This window comes from Notolepis coatsorum, assembly GCF_963971535.1.
Source record: "Notolepis coatsorum genome assembly, chromosome: 18".
In the NCBI taxonomy this organism is placed as follows: Eukaryota; Metazoa; Chordata; class Actinopteri; order Aulopiformes; family Paralepididae; genus Notolepis; species Notolepis coatsorum.
Window position 1 is genome coordinate 15,720,800 of NC_140182.1, and position 15,672 is coordinate 15,736,471.

The 15,672-nt window shown below is 44.1% G+C and overlaps 1 protein-coding gene across 2 annotated transcripts in view; it reads right to left on the reverse strand.

Moving 5' to 3' along the window:
- The window catches only part of atp2b1b (ATPase plasma membrane Ca2+ transporting 1b), a gene marked incomplete at both ends in the record, with an annotated part of 82,949 nt that extends 68,802 nt beyond the window's left edge, over positions 1-14,147 (reverse strand). For both annotated transcript variants that reach the window (XM_084334438.1, XM_084334437.1), the window contains one exon: positions 13,952-14,147. In XM_084334438.1, coding sequence (XP_084190564.1) covers positions 13,952-14,147 — 196 coding nt within the window. The remainder of the gene's footprint in view (positions 1-13,951) is intronic.
- Between the last annotated feature and the right edge of the window lie 1,525 nt (positions 14,148-15,672).

Sequence of the window (15,672 nt, forward strand, 5' to 3'; positions counted from 1 at the left end):
CACACACACACACACACACACACACACACACACACACACACACACACACACACACACACACACACATACACACACACACACGTACTGTATAGCCTACATAGGCTCATATTATTCTCTTGTTTTATTAAGAGATCGCAGATACTGTATGCGCTGCCTTATAGTAAGTAGTAAGTCATACTGTAGAACGTACAATACACATCTTAAGGCCGCCATAGAGTTGGGTGTACTGTGAGCGTACCGGACTCCACGCGGCACGTCTGCAGTCGTTTGAGGTTTAATAGTCAAGCGTACCATTTCTCATGCCAGTTTACTACATTTACTGCAGGTCGATTTCTCGGCTTTATATCCTTTTTTCCAATTTTCCTACTATGTCTATACTACTATGTACTCAAAAGTGCAGACCTCAAGTTCTGCCCTTCTAGATGAACCATACCACTTGCCTCTTGCACACAATTTGTAAGTCGCTTTGGATAAAAGCATCAGCTAAATGTAAATAATGATGGTGACTAAATGATGGTAAAAATAAAGCAAACAAACAATGCAATCTTTTCCTAAGTGGCTATCCCCATATTACACATGGAACATGATTTACTTTTAGTTTCACTAATACGTCGGGGGGGAAAGCAAACAAGGTTTATAAAAGATAAGCCTATATCTCAGATATATTGTGTCAAAATGATTCTAATGCTACATAGATATAAAGTGTGAATGGTGTCTATTTTGAAAACTGTGGACCACAGAGGAGTTGCTGTGAGGAATAATTCAACAGTGAATCATTCAATAGCTGCCTTGCTTACAGCACAATGCAACCACAGTGAATCATGTTCAAGCGTGGACATTGTTTGTCTGAAGCATTTAGCACCATTTTAGATGTATTAACGGACCAAGATCTTCAGATTTCCTCACTCTGTAATTAATCTAGTCATATCACACCCCATGTCACATGTAGGGAAATAAAATGGATATTAGTCTAGAGCCATGCAGCAGATACATAAGAGAGAGAGAGGCTGAGAGAATAAGAGATGCAATGTGCTGTTTAATCTGGGAGATCTCTCATTCAAAATCCCCTCCCCCAAAGAGGTCAGTAAAGGTCACTAATGTGATTACGCAGGATGACAATACAGATGGACTACTGGCTTCTCAACGACCTCGACTGACTGCATGGTGACAATACAGATGGACTACTGTATTCTACTGGCTGAGCTGACTGCATGATAATACAGATGGATTACTGTATTCTACTGGCTGAGCTTACTGCATGATAATAAAGATGGACTACTGTATTATTTTTTTATTATTTTTTTATTATCTTTTCCCCCCTTCTTTTTCCGCTTTTCTCCCATCCCAATGTTAGTCGTTATGCCAATTCCCAATCCCCTTCCTGGTCGTTGCGCACTCTATCCCCTACCGTCGGTCCGGGACTTCCTGACTGGCAGACCCCAGGTGGTGAGAGCAGGCAACTGCACCTCCTCATCCATCACCCTCAACATAGGGGCCCCCCAGGGCTGTGTTCTGAGTCCCCTCCTCTACTCCCTGTACACACACGACTGTGTGGCTCAGCGGAGTAGCAATACAATCATCAAATTTGCTGACGACACAGTGGTGGTGGGCCTGATCTCTGCCAACGACGAGAGGGCCTACCTGGAAGAGGTCAAGGTCCTGGCGGGATGGTGCCAGGAAAACAGCCTCTCCCTGAACGTCAGCAAAACAAAGGAGATGATTGTGGACTTCAGGAGGTCGGGGGTCAAGGACTACAGCCCCCTCAGCATCGACGGGGCACCGGTTGAGAGAGTCAACAGCTTTAAGTACCTCGGAGCCTACATATCCGAGGACTTGACATGGACCACACACATTGACAGTGTTGTGAAGAAGGCACGACAACGCCTCTACTTCCTCAGGCGCCTAAGGAAGTTCCAAGTCAGTCAGAAGATCCTTAAGAACTTCTACTCATGTACAATAGAGAGCATCTTGACCGGCAACATCACCTCCTGGTTTGGGAATAGCACTGCACAAGACCGAAGCAGACTACAAAGAGTGACACGTTCAGCCGAACGCACAATTGGAGGGGGGCTCCCCACCCTCCAGAACATTTACAACAAGCGGTGCAAGGGGAAGGCTAAGAGAATCATCAAGGACTCCAGCCACCCGAACAACTGCCTCTTTGAACTGCTGCGGTCAGGCAAGCGATACCGGAGTCTCAAGGCGAGCACAGAAAGACTCAGAAGAAGCTTCTATCCCCAGGCCATCAGGCTGCTAAACGAACAATGAACACTACACAACAACAACCACCAAACGCACATAGCACACACATCCACACGCACACACTCACTTTAAACAAACACACTGTAGCACCCACTCCACACACTTTATAGCACACACCCACTTTAAACAAACACACTGTAGCACCCACTCCCCACACTTTATATTTATTGATGAAGGATTGCACTACAACTCGTACACCTTACTGTAAATTGTACCTAAATTGTACCTCATCCCATTTCTGCTTTGCACTATATAGTACTGTACATTAGTACACTGCATAGTATTGTATATTATATGGTAACTCAGAACATTGTACATATGTCTATACCGAACACTGTGACCTCATTTTCTTCTTCTAAATTACATGCTATACTATGTTATTTGATACTATCTTGTCTAGCACAGTCTCTGGAGCGTAACAGTAAGAAGCATTTTGTATGAAAGTATTCTGTACTTCTGTATGACAACTATTAAAGAAACTTGAAACTTGAAACTTGAGACTAGTATCACATGCTTCCTCCGACACTTCCTGTCCAGCCAGCCCACCGCTTCTTTTCACCTGGCAGCGCGGACTCTCACTGGGAGAGTGTAACGTGTGGAAGGTCACACTACCTCTCCTAGATCCTTCCCTTGCTGTGCAGGCGCCCCGACCGATCTGTAGGAGTCGCTGTTTACAACGACCAGGACCCACCCTCGCCGGGTTTCCCACCCTCTAACACTGCCAATTGTGTTAGTATGGACGGTCGGCCAACCCGGAAGCACCACAGCTGGATTCGATCCCACTGTCTCTGTGGTGGTAGACAGACGCTTAGTCTGCTGCGCTACCCGGCCGCCCTGGACTACTGTATTCTACTGGCTGAGCTGACTGCATGATAATAAAGATGGACTACTGGCTGAGCTGACTGCATGATAATAAAGATGGATAACTGTATTCTACTGGCTGAGTTGACTGCATGATAATAAAGATGGACTACTGGCTGAGCTGACTGCATGATAATAAAGATGGACTACTGGCTGAGCTGACTGCATGATAATAAAGATGGATAACTGTATTCTACTGGCTGAGCTGACTGCATGACAACAATAAAGATGGATAACTGTACTAAACCCAGGCTTGTCAATCGGTCGATCTTACTGTCACTGCATGGACACAGATTGAGGTCAATATCATTCAGCCATCAGAGGGTTGGCAAGGGTGGTGGAAATATATAGTACAATCGGCATAAAATATCTAAATGATGTTTATTACAAATGAAACAGGTTTAATGTTTTATTCATTTGTAAAACGAGGCTCTGTTGTGTGCTGTTCAGGACAGTGACAACGCATGGCCTGGCCAAGAAACGCTAATTTCAAATGCAGCCAGAGAATTGCATGTAGAAGAATACCTGGGGGGGGGGGGTTCTCAAAAGCATCTTGCCAGCAAGAATGTCTTTGTTCCATAAAAATCGGAGGAACAAAAAGATCATCTTGACCGGAAACATCACTGCCTGGTATGGAAACAGCACGGCACAAGACAAGAAGGCCCTACAGAGAGTGGTGCGCTCAGCCGAGCGTACCACGGGTATTGCACTACCTCCCCTGCAGGTTCTATACAACAAGAGGTGCAAATCCAGAGCCTGCAGGATAATGAAAGACCCTCACCACCCCAATAACAGCCTGTTCCAGCTGCTGAGGTCAGGCAGACGCCTGCGAACCCCAGCTACTAGGACAGAGCGGCTTAGGCTCAGCTTCTTCCCCCAGGCCATCAGAGCCCTGAACAATGAACATTGAGTGCCACAGAACACTGAACTATCCACACACAAGCACACATGAACACACACACGACACGCACGCTGTGCACGCTCACACACTAGCAGCCACTTAACACTTTAACATGAGCGGGCACACACTCATGCCGCACACTTATGGCCAAAAGGAAAGGCCACTTTAAATTAGAATAACAGGAACAGTGTATTGCACTAACAAAGCTACCTAGCATGTCCTATATGCTCTGTAAATAACTATGTACAGATACCGAGATGTCACACCATGTTACCTGTTACCTGTTTATTGCACAATGTTGTTTTTTTATTGGATTCTATTATATGTTGTAACACTGTATTGCACATCGTTGCGGGCAAGACCACCCGCATTTCATTGTATACTTGTATGCCGTGACAATTAAAACTCTTGACTTGACTTGATCACATCGATGATGAAATGCTCAGAATTAAACTTGATTTGAGTGACGTGGTGCTTTTGGGAAACCGCCTTTAAGAATTCTATACATAAGGGAAAAGAATGATTTCTTCTTAGTTAGAATTTGGAGATATTTTGGTGTCCAAAACCCTTCGCCAGGGGCTGAGGATGTGAGGGGAAGCCTCAATGTTCTGTCACTAGCGATACAGCGCGTGGCCAGTGAAGCCTAATTTGATTCAGTAATGCTGTTTTTGACCAGCTTTAGTTTTCATTATAAAGCCTGCACCAGAGCAATGCACCTTTCTATATATGATATAGAACGATAAGATATAAGATATATATTTTATTCTTTTTATTATTGTCTATTTTTAAAACTGAATCAAACTATAGACAAAGTGGCCTATTGGGATGTTAGATCCTAATGTGAAAAACTGTGATACACGTCTGCACTTTATGTGCTCATTTTATGCCTGTCTTTTTTCTGTTGTGAAGCTGCAATCTTTGTATGAAAGGTGCTATGTGTATTATTATTATTATTATTATTATTATTATTATTATTATTATTATTATTATTATTATTATTATTATTATTATTATTATTATTATTATTATTATTATTATTATTATTATTATTATTATTATTATTATTATTATTAATAAATAATAATAATAATAATAATTATTATTATTATTATTATTATTATTATTATTATTATTATTATTATTATTATTATTATTATTATTATTATTATTATTATTATTATTATTATTATTATTATTATTATTATTATTATTATTATTATTATTATTATTATATTATTATAATAATTATTATTATTATATCAATTAGTAATAACCTGGAGCATATTGGTGGCTGATCACCACACTAAGATGCACAACCATGTAATGGCAATGTCCTAATTTCCTAGACAGTAAGTATTATTTTATATATATTGTTTTTTATTTTATACACATTATTTATTATTTTATATTATTTATATTATTATTATTATTATTATTATTATTATTATTATTATTATTATTATTATTATTATTATTATTATTATTATTATTATTATTATTATTATTATTATTATTATTATTATTATTATTATTATTATTATTATTATTATTATTATTATTATTATTATTATTATTATTATTATTATTATTATTATTATTATAAAAAAAAAAAGATACACCTAAGGGGAAACCAGTTACTTTCATTCAATTTCAATCATTATTTAATTTTTTTCAAGGACTAATCTTTCCTTGCCTCCAGACATCTGCCACCCTTTGGCCCACATGTTGTGTGAAAAGTGCACGGGCTGAACCAGCAGCCCCCTGGGCACCGTGCACTCTAATACCCTGCCCACCCAGCCCGGGTGCAGCCATGTTCTGCACACTGGTAAACGATACAGTCGCAGCCAAAACAGCCTGTGAAAAGTAGGGACTGGGTGTTATGACCAGAAATCCTATCATGGTAGCCCAAACTTATGATATAAATGGTAAATGGCGCATTTATAATAGCGCTTTTATCCAAAGCACTTTACAATTTTGTTCCTCACATAAATGGTAAATGACTGCATTTACATAACAGCTTTTATCCAAAGCGCTTTACAAGTTGTTCCTCACATTTTACCCATTCACACACCGATGGCGGAGGCAACCATGCAAGGTCCTGTTCATCGGGAGCAATTAGGGGTCTTGCGCAAGGACACTTCGACACGCTGCCCGGGAGGAGAGGGAATCGAACCGGGAACCTCTGGATTGCCAGACGACTGCTCTACCTCCCGAGCCACTGTCGCCCTGTGTCGCCACATTCACTCATTCACTCATACATCCACACCGAAGGCAGAGGCGACCATGCGAGGTACCAACCTGCTCATCGGGAGCAGTTAGGGGTTAAGGTGTCTTGCTCAAGGACACTTCAACACACTGCGCTGAGTGGGAATCGAACAGGGAACCATCCGATTACCAGACGACCGCTCTACCTCCTGAGCCACTGTCGCCCCCCCCGATATATTGATTTAAAATGTACATTTCTCCTTCCAACTGAAGCCTGTTGAAACCAGGGAGTTTATTAGGTTTTAGTATAAGATTTAAATACATTCTGAACGTTTTAAATGGGAATAACCACTACTACAAAGCTTAGTGTAGTTAAACAGATGCAGGCTAGTTACTTAATTTAAATCATCACAACTATAGATGGTTTCACTGGAATGCTGTTGCTAGGGAACAGTTTGGACCCGTGCTCATTTCCTGTCGGTTATTGGTATTGGCTAACATTGCAACAGGAAGTAAACTTGGGTCTATTTAGAATGTTCACGTATGTCGTCAAGATGAAACCATCTACATGCTCAAGATGTTATCATTAATATTGTCTGCAAACTTCACCACAATAATCATTGATATTGTTTTATTCAAACTCTTTTGAGACTAGTCCAGCAGCGATAACCCATAAAAATACATTATTAACAGGTCTACACAAGTGGCTCTTCATGTCAAATAGTTCATTTCAATAGTTCGGTCCTGGTGTCTCAGACAGCTAAGTGGCATAGTACCATAACCATCCATCCATAGAATCCATCTCGTAACGTTTGCCACACATTCTTCCTCATCTCTCTCTCTCTCCCTAATCTACTCTCTACTCTCTAATAAAGCAAAAATTATTAGCAAATGTTAAAGATGTTTTGTTGTTTCCATGTATGACATGCTATATGGGGGCAGTTCTGAATGGCTCTTTTAATCTGAAGATTTGTTAAACACTTTCGTACCAATTTAAATGTTTTCCCAGCACCTTCATAACTTTTCAGATGATTAAAGACACACCGTGACTATGCAAAACACCTTCCCCATAACATGGGACCTTTAAAAAAGAATCTTGAACATCAGTTCAAAATGGGATTCACCACCAGGCCCAATTATGTTCCTTAACGTAGCCTTATCAAGACCGCAGGTCACAGAGACAGCTACTCCTGCTGACCATTCTCATCTGTAAATTGACCTTTTGCCAGGGGTCACAACACCCTTTAACCCTTTCACTACCACACTACCGAAGATTAACCTTTCACTACCACACTACAGACGGTTAACGGTCTGTAGTGTGGTAGTGAAAGGGTTAACCTTATGCAGTGTTGTGGTGAAAGGGTTAACCTTATGTAGTGTGGTAGTGAAATGGTTAACATTATGCAGTGTGGTAGTGAAAGGGTTAACCTTATGTAGTGTGGTAGTGAAAGGGTTAACATCATGTAGTGTGGTAGTGAAAGGGTTAACCTTATTTAGTGTGGTAGTGAAAGGGTTAACCTTCTTTAGTGTGGTAGTGAAAGGGTTAACCTTCTTTAGTGTGGTAGTGAAGGGGTTAACCTTTTGTAGTGTGGTAGTGAAAAGGTTAACCTTATTTAGTGTGGTAGTGAAAGGGTTAGCCTTATTTAGTGTGGTAGTGAAAGGGTTAGCCTTCTGTAGTGTGGTAGTGAAAGTGTTAACCTTCTGTAGTGTGGTAGTGAAAGGGTTAACCTTATTTAGTGTGGTAGTGAAAGGGTTAACATTATGTAGTGTGGTAGTGAAAGGGTAAACCTCTTGATTCTTGATTCTCTTGAGCCTTCTGTAGTGTGGCAGTGAAAGGGTTAACCTTCTTTATTGTGGCAGTGAAAGGGTTAACATTCTTTGGTGTGGCAGTGAAAGGGTTAACCTTCTGTAGTGTGGTAGTGAAAGGGTTAACCTTATTAACCTTATTTAGTGTGGTAGTGAAAGGGTTAACACTGAACATAACAATACGCAGTTATAAATCGTATAGCTTTACGCTCTGCTCTATTGGAACTATCCCTTTAATCATACTATCAATGAAAAAACGTTCTCCACATGTACGCACCTACTCACCTCTGCCTGGCCACACCCACATCCGCTCCTATATAAGCAGGGTCGTGGCCACACAATCAGCTCCTTCCCTACTTTCACCACTGTGAAGTCCGTGTATAGCACCGCTTTAGTTTAGTGCTGAAGTAGTTAGTTAGTAAAGGAGCTGCGTTGACATTGTATCTTTGTTTTCTCTCTCTCACTAATTTTCGAGAAAATAAAGCGATAATGTCTTCACCACTGCTCCGCCAGCGAGAGGCCTTGTCAACGTGGTGGACCAACCTGTTGTTGCGGCCATTTCATCCTGCGTCCGGGGGTTCAGGTAGGAGTCCGTAGGACATTACACTATGCCCCACTCTTCCTTCCTCCCCCTCCCGAATGTTTTTGGTTAATAACGATGTCTTTATTTAACAAAACGTGTGTTACTTCACTGCATTTGGGAGATATGACGTGTGCTATGTGAACTCGCAGCTACAAATGCTGGGGTTGCTTTTTGTTGCTTGGAGTGTTGTACAGTTTTCTTTGAAAGTTGTGTTGGTCACTATTTTGTATAGCTTAGCAAGGTTGTAAGTTCTAGCATTGGCCAAGGCTTATGTCTTTCTCTCTACTTAAAAACAGCATTCTTCTTACGTGAGCAAAAATTTACTGGGTTTTTTATTGTATGATGAGAAGTTGTGTGTGTGTTTCATGTAACATTTAGGAAATGTGGCTTGAGTCCACAACTGGCTGGGTGTTAACCTACAGAGTTGTACATAGTGGCATATGACCAAGGGCTTGAGTCCCTCTCTTTAGCTTGTTATTCTTTCTTTGCTTAAGGGTAATGATAAAAATAACGGGTGGCAAGTTTTCACACATAAGCCAGACCCGTGGATAAAACCCGTTTTTTACACAAACGTGGCTGGTGTGCATGATGTAAAGCTTTTACTCTACAGGTAAGTATGTGCTTCATCTGCGCGCCATGCACCTGGTGTCACGGCTCTGCTTTCTTTTGGCGTCGTATCAGGGGTGAGGTGGTGAGGGGGTGGGTAAAATAAACCTCTCCCCTCCCGGATATAGTTATATCCTTACGAAACTGATTGGCCGAGAGGTTGTGCCTTTCTACCTATCAGTCTCCCTGTCGAGGGCGTTCTCGCTCTCGTTACAGGGGGGGGGGATTTTCCTGTCTCCCACAGCGAATCAGGGTAGGTGGGACACTGGTTTCCCCCGGCCATTTGAAAACGTCACAGGCGCTTTTTCTTGCTGGCCAAGAGACATGTCCGTGAGTTACAGGACCTGTGCTACAGACCGCTGTCATTGTAAAGGATAGGTGATGCAATGCAGTAGGGACAATTGTCTTCTACTCTGCTCCCTACCAGTAGTGTATATTGGGTCAGAGCCTCCTCCTCAGGGAGTTCAGAGCCTCCTGAGTTTCAGAACCTCCCTCTCAGTGAGGGAGCCTCCTCAGAGTTTTTCAGAGCCTCCTCCTCAGAGAGTCGTGGTCCAATGTGTTACATGAACCTTTTTCAATTGTTTACTCACGTTGAGGTCTCTCTGGGTAGACCGCTGTCTTCCCCTCTTACATAAGCAGCAGAATTGATGCGGTTGTTATTCCCAGGCCCGTCATGTGAGGACTCGTGTCTGTGTCTTTTGTAGACCGGCTCCCTGCTGCTCGTCCCAGACAGCAAGGGGAAACGTTATGAGGCTCTTTCTTGTTAGAAATTCGCCGTCACTGTTCTCGGGTTCTTTGCGAGCATATACGCTGTTTATGAAATCAGTGTATGGTCTTACGAGACCGATCAGCGCTGGCCCAGGGTGTTTTTTCAATGATTGAATATGCTTTGTGGGCCGGCACGCCTTGGTTGCCCAACATCATAAAAACTGCGTTTTTTTATGCAGGCGGCTGGGAAGGAGATTTTTTGTCTCTACCGAGCGCCAGTGCACTAGGTTAGACTCGACGGCTCACGTACATCTCCGGGGGGAGATGACGGAGTAGATCAAAACATTGGCGGAGGGGTCTCACGGCCATTAGGTGGGCCACCAGGAGCAGTGTGTTCGTGTACTGACCGTCTTGGTGGCGCCCTCTGTGATGTTTTGGATCGACACGCGTACCTACCCCCCTCTTAGGACTGGGGGCGGCGGCGTGACTAGGACACGGGACTGGTTCTGGTCGCGCCGGACCGGATCAGTTTAACCCGTTGCCCGCCGGGGAGCAGATCTGCAGTTCTGGTACCCCGAAGGACTTTGTGCTTTTCCGGGGGGAAAATGCCAGGTCGGGCCGGACGTCGCAGGGATTAATGTCATGAATGTGTGTGTCATATGGATGTCACCACGAGTTGCCCTTAACAGTGACGTGCTTTGGTCCATACTGTGTTGTACCTTTGCACTATGTTAGGGGGCTTGGTCCTTCTCCATAGGGAGGGGGCTGTCGGGGAGGTTGCCCTGTCAACTCCTCTATGCATCCCTGTGTAGGTCCCGGTCCGCCAGGCCCAGGTCGGGCCTTGTCCTCGATAACCTGTTGGCCTGGGTTAACCCTTTTGAAACCTGAAACGCTTGAACTGCTTGTATAGCCTGTGTATACGCGCAGTTATGTTTCTGAGGTTTCTTAGTGGGTTAAGGGACCGCCTCCTGTTAAAATAAACATAGGGGGGTGGTTGGCTCCCCGGTGTGTTGGTAGCAGAGTCGACTCTCAGGTTGAGGCCGGGCCTGACCCCGTCTGCCCGAGAGTATGCCCCCGCATCTTTCATGACGTCTGTCAATTGTGTCAGCCTCTTTCTCTGAACCTCGACCCTGCAGGATTAATAAATTGGCGGTCGGGTTTCGTGGAGATTGTGACATGGTGCACAGCATACCGAACACCCCTTCCGCCGGGGTACTGTTCTTACAGTAGACCCCTTAGGCGCCTGTCTAGTCAGCAGTGCTCCGGGCACAGGTCGAGTTCTGCTCTTCATGCGCTTCGGAGCGGCATGCCAAGGGGAGAGGGGCCTTCACCTGGTTTAGGCCCTGTCCGATACGCTGGCGATGTGGGGGGTGGTGTCACCAGTGACCGTCTGGTGGGGTCTCGATGCCACGGCCTCATAGACCTCACCAGGCCCCTTTTTTCAGGGGGTCCTAGCCCCGGGGTGGCCTGAGGCTGGGACCTCCTCCGCGCGTCAAACTCCTGAAATTCACTGACGACACCACCCTGGTGGGTCTCATCTCCAGGGGGGACGAGTCGGCCTATAGGAGGGAGATCGAGAGGCTGCAGAGCTGGTGCAGCTGCAACAACCTGGAGCTCAATGCTCAAAAGACAGTGGAGATGGTAGTGGACTTCAGGAAGAAAGCAGCCCTGCCCCCTCCCATCATACTGGGAGGCACTCAGGTGACTCAGGATTCCTCGGCATGACCATCTCGTGGGAGCTCAACATCACGGGCCTGCTCAAGAAGGCCCAGGGGAGGATGTTCTTCCTCCGGCAGTTGAAGAAATATAAACTGCCGAGGACCATGATCGCCCAATTCTACACGGCCATCATTGAGTCCATCCTCACCCACTCCATCATCTCCTGGTTCCCCGCTGCAGCGGCAAAAGATCTTGCCAAGCTGCAGCGGGTGATTCGCTCCGCGGAGAGGGTGATCGGCTGTCCCCTGCCCTCCCTCAGGTCCCTGCATGACTCCAGGGCGCTGAAGAGGGCGAGGAAGATCATGGCCGACCCATCCCACCCCGGTCACAGCCTCTTCACCCTGCTCCCCTCTGGGAGAAGGCTGAGGATCCCAAAGGCTGTGAAAGCTCGACACAGACTGAGCTTCTTCCCCTCAGCCGCCAGGCTGATCAATGCCTCAGGTCCCCCCCCCCTCTGCCCCCAAGTGACACTGGCACAATGACACTGACTGAACTGCACTAGTCCGTACTGGATCCCTGCACTCTTCACTTTATATATATATATGTATTTATTGATTAATCCCCCACTGCACTGTTTAGTTTCTTGTCTGTGTTGGTGTTGTTTACTGTGAAAAAAAGAAAGGAAATGCATACACTGTATTGCTGCAACAATTACCAATGTGTTTTACACAAATGGCTAAATAAAGGAATCTGAATCTGAATCTGAATCTGAATGTTGGGGGCTGTGATGGGGGTTTTGCTCACGTCCGTTCCCTGGTGGCGTGTGGGATGCGCGTCTGAGTAGTCGCGGGCCCTTCTAAACGAAGGTAAGTCCCACGGTCTGCTCACCCTGTGCGTTTGAGGTGCTCAACCCTCTTCGCACAGTCAGGTCCGATCTCCATCCCGTCCCCCGCTAGGGGGGGCCGGGGCGCTCGGATCCTCCCCGGTATTCTGATGGTTGTAGGGGGCCTCAGCGCCAGTGTTGGGAAAGTTCACTTTCTACATGAACTAGTTCAGTTCACAGTTCACACATTTTTAAATGAACTAGTTCAGTTCATAGTTCAAAATTCAAAATGTTTTACTAAAGTTCATCATTTCAAAAATGAACTAATTTATAGTTTATAGTTCTTTTTTCAATACGTGCAAGCTATTATTTTTCAAATGTATTGCCACAACCCATAATAGAACCACAGAATACTGGCATTTCCATAACGCTTTGCTGCCACCCATTCATCCACACTAGTAGCAGCTGCAGCTTTCATCTCTACAGTATATTTTCAAAAACATGAGGAAAAACGTGCTGCTTGAATGGTCTTTATTAAGTATAATAATCTAAATATACTTAAAGTACCAAAAGTGAAAGTAGTCATTGGGCAAATATAAACATGTGCCGACATAACTCTGTACTAACACAACCAGGAACCAGGCTGAGGTATGAAACTAAGGTTGTACCTCAAAGTTCAATATTCAAAGTGCAAAACATTTACTGACTTTAACTAAAACTCTTTTAAATGCTCATACACCGACGTCGTAGAGTCTGACTCTGAGCGAGTGCAGCGCCTTCTGAAAGTGCGAGTGCTGCTGCTCTACTACCAGACTCCCCGAAGCTCCGCCCAGAGCGGTTGCCAGATTGTGTGGTTTTCAGCATTATTTTAAAGCCTGTTTACGGTGTGTTTTAACTGGGTTTTCGGCTGAAAGGCATATGAAATCTGGCACACGTTTGAACGCCGTTATAATATAGTGCTGAGAATGAACGCACTTTTGAACGCCGTTATACAGCGCTGAGAATGAACGCGTTCTCAATTACGTTCATTTAGGGGGGAAAACATCCGTTCAGTTCCCGTTCGCCCAAAATACGAACGCGTTCACGAACGATCGTTCATTGAACGCGTTCAGGTACATCACTGCTCAGCGTGTACATCTGTCGAGCTTTTCGCTCTGCTCAGCTCCTGTGTTCCAATAGAGCAGAGCATAAAGCTATACGATTTATAACAAAGGTTATTCTATAACCCTAGTTATATGAGTATAGCGAGCGCTCTGCTCTGACTCACTGAGGACCCCACGGTCTTCCCTTTTGGCGGTGAAAGACTGGGGAAGGAGCTGATTGTGTGGCCACGACCCCACTTATATAGGAGCGGATGTGGGTGTGGTCAGGCAGAGGTGAGTAGGTGCGTACATGTGGAGAACGTTTTTTCATTGATAGTATGATTAAAGGGATAGTTCCAATAGAGCAGAGCGCTCGCTATACTCATATAACTAAGGTTATAGAATAACCTTCGACACCATCACAGACACTGTAGGCGTGAACACGGTATATTTACCATCGACGGGGGACGTCCGTAGTCTGGAACAGAGTCCCTGGACGTCTCCGTAACTTTCCTCGATCCTCGTCTTGCCCTCCACCCCGCGGAGCTCCATGAGGGAGCGCAGCTCCTTGAGCGTGCAGTCGATCTCCACATCGTGGTTGGCCTCCCCACGTCGCCCATGCTTGGACCCGCGGAAAGAGTTATTGGCCATGTCCGGGGCACTCTAGTCGGCTATTTGCGGTGAGATCGGTCTTCCCGGAGGGGGGAGGGGGCCAGTCAGTTTCTCACTGGCAACAGATCCTAGATGGCCCATAAACCAGTGTTGTCTCTCAGGGACGTGGCTCGGACGACTGCAGGGAGCGTGACTTGGACACGTTGAAAGTCATCTTCGTCTGGTCCCGGAGTGACCTCTCCCTCATCTTGGCCGCTGGCGTTAGTGGTTGTCCTCCCAGGTCACGAGACTATATCTGGAACGACAAGACACATTTAGTCACTACTGACGGTCTTCAAACTTATTGTCATTATACAGCACAAGTACAATAGTAATATAGAATGTACAGGTGATTAAACTGGGTATAAAATATATAAATTAGTACTACTGAGTGGTTCTATACGTAGGTATATAGGAGGATTATATGCAGGTATATTCAGACATATGTATATCAATTATATAAATGGTAAATGGCTGCATTTATCCAAAGCACTTTACAATTTGTTCCTCACATTTGACCCATTCACACACCGACAGCAGAGGCAACCATGGAAGGTGCCAACCTGCTCATCAGGAGCAATTAGGGGTTAAGTGTCTAGCTCAAGGACACTTTGACACGCTGCCCGGGAGGTGCGGGAATCCAACCGGGAACCTCCGGATTACCAGACGACTGCTCTACCTCCCGACCCACTGTCGCCCCATAATATATATATATATATATATATATATATATATATATATATATATATATATATATATATATATATATATATATATATATATATATATATATATATATATATATATATATATATATATATATATATATGCTGCAGTACATACACATATATGAATTATATATGCTGTATATACAGCACTGTTGTACAGGCTATCATACAGAGTATATGGGTAGACGTTATAATATTATGATTACTATGATTACAGTGTAGGGCAGTTGTAGACAGTGAAAGCAGTAGGTACTGTAGGTATAAATTGAGTATAGGCAACAGAGTTCAGAGTCATACTGTACATGTAACAAAATTGTTAAAAGCAAATCCATGAAGCCAGTAAAAGACAAACCACACAAGTACTAATCAATAACATCTTAAGATATGTTGGTTAATAATCAATTAAACATAAAACATGAAGTTTTTATGCTGTTAAGAATCAATTCAGTTTCTTTTCTGAGATCTTTACACAAAATCACCAATTGGATTTTCCCTCTTACTCTTTTTTATAATTTTCTTAAAATTTTATATAGCATTTTCAGCTTTTTCTGGCCACGCAGGACCGACAGAGGAGAGAGGGTGAAACGGGAGGAGAAGAGGGGAAGACATGTGGCATATATGGCCACCGGGTCTGGGAAACTAACCAGCGCGCTATGTGGTGTGCTACTGGAGCGCCCCTCCCTCTTACTCTTTTAATTGATAATCCACGGAGCTGTGAATTATAGCACAGAGTTTGGCAATGGACACTCTACACATTATTGTGGAGGCATTCGTCAACTATTAGGGCTGGGAATCTA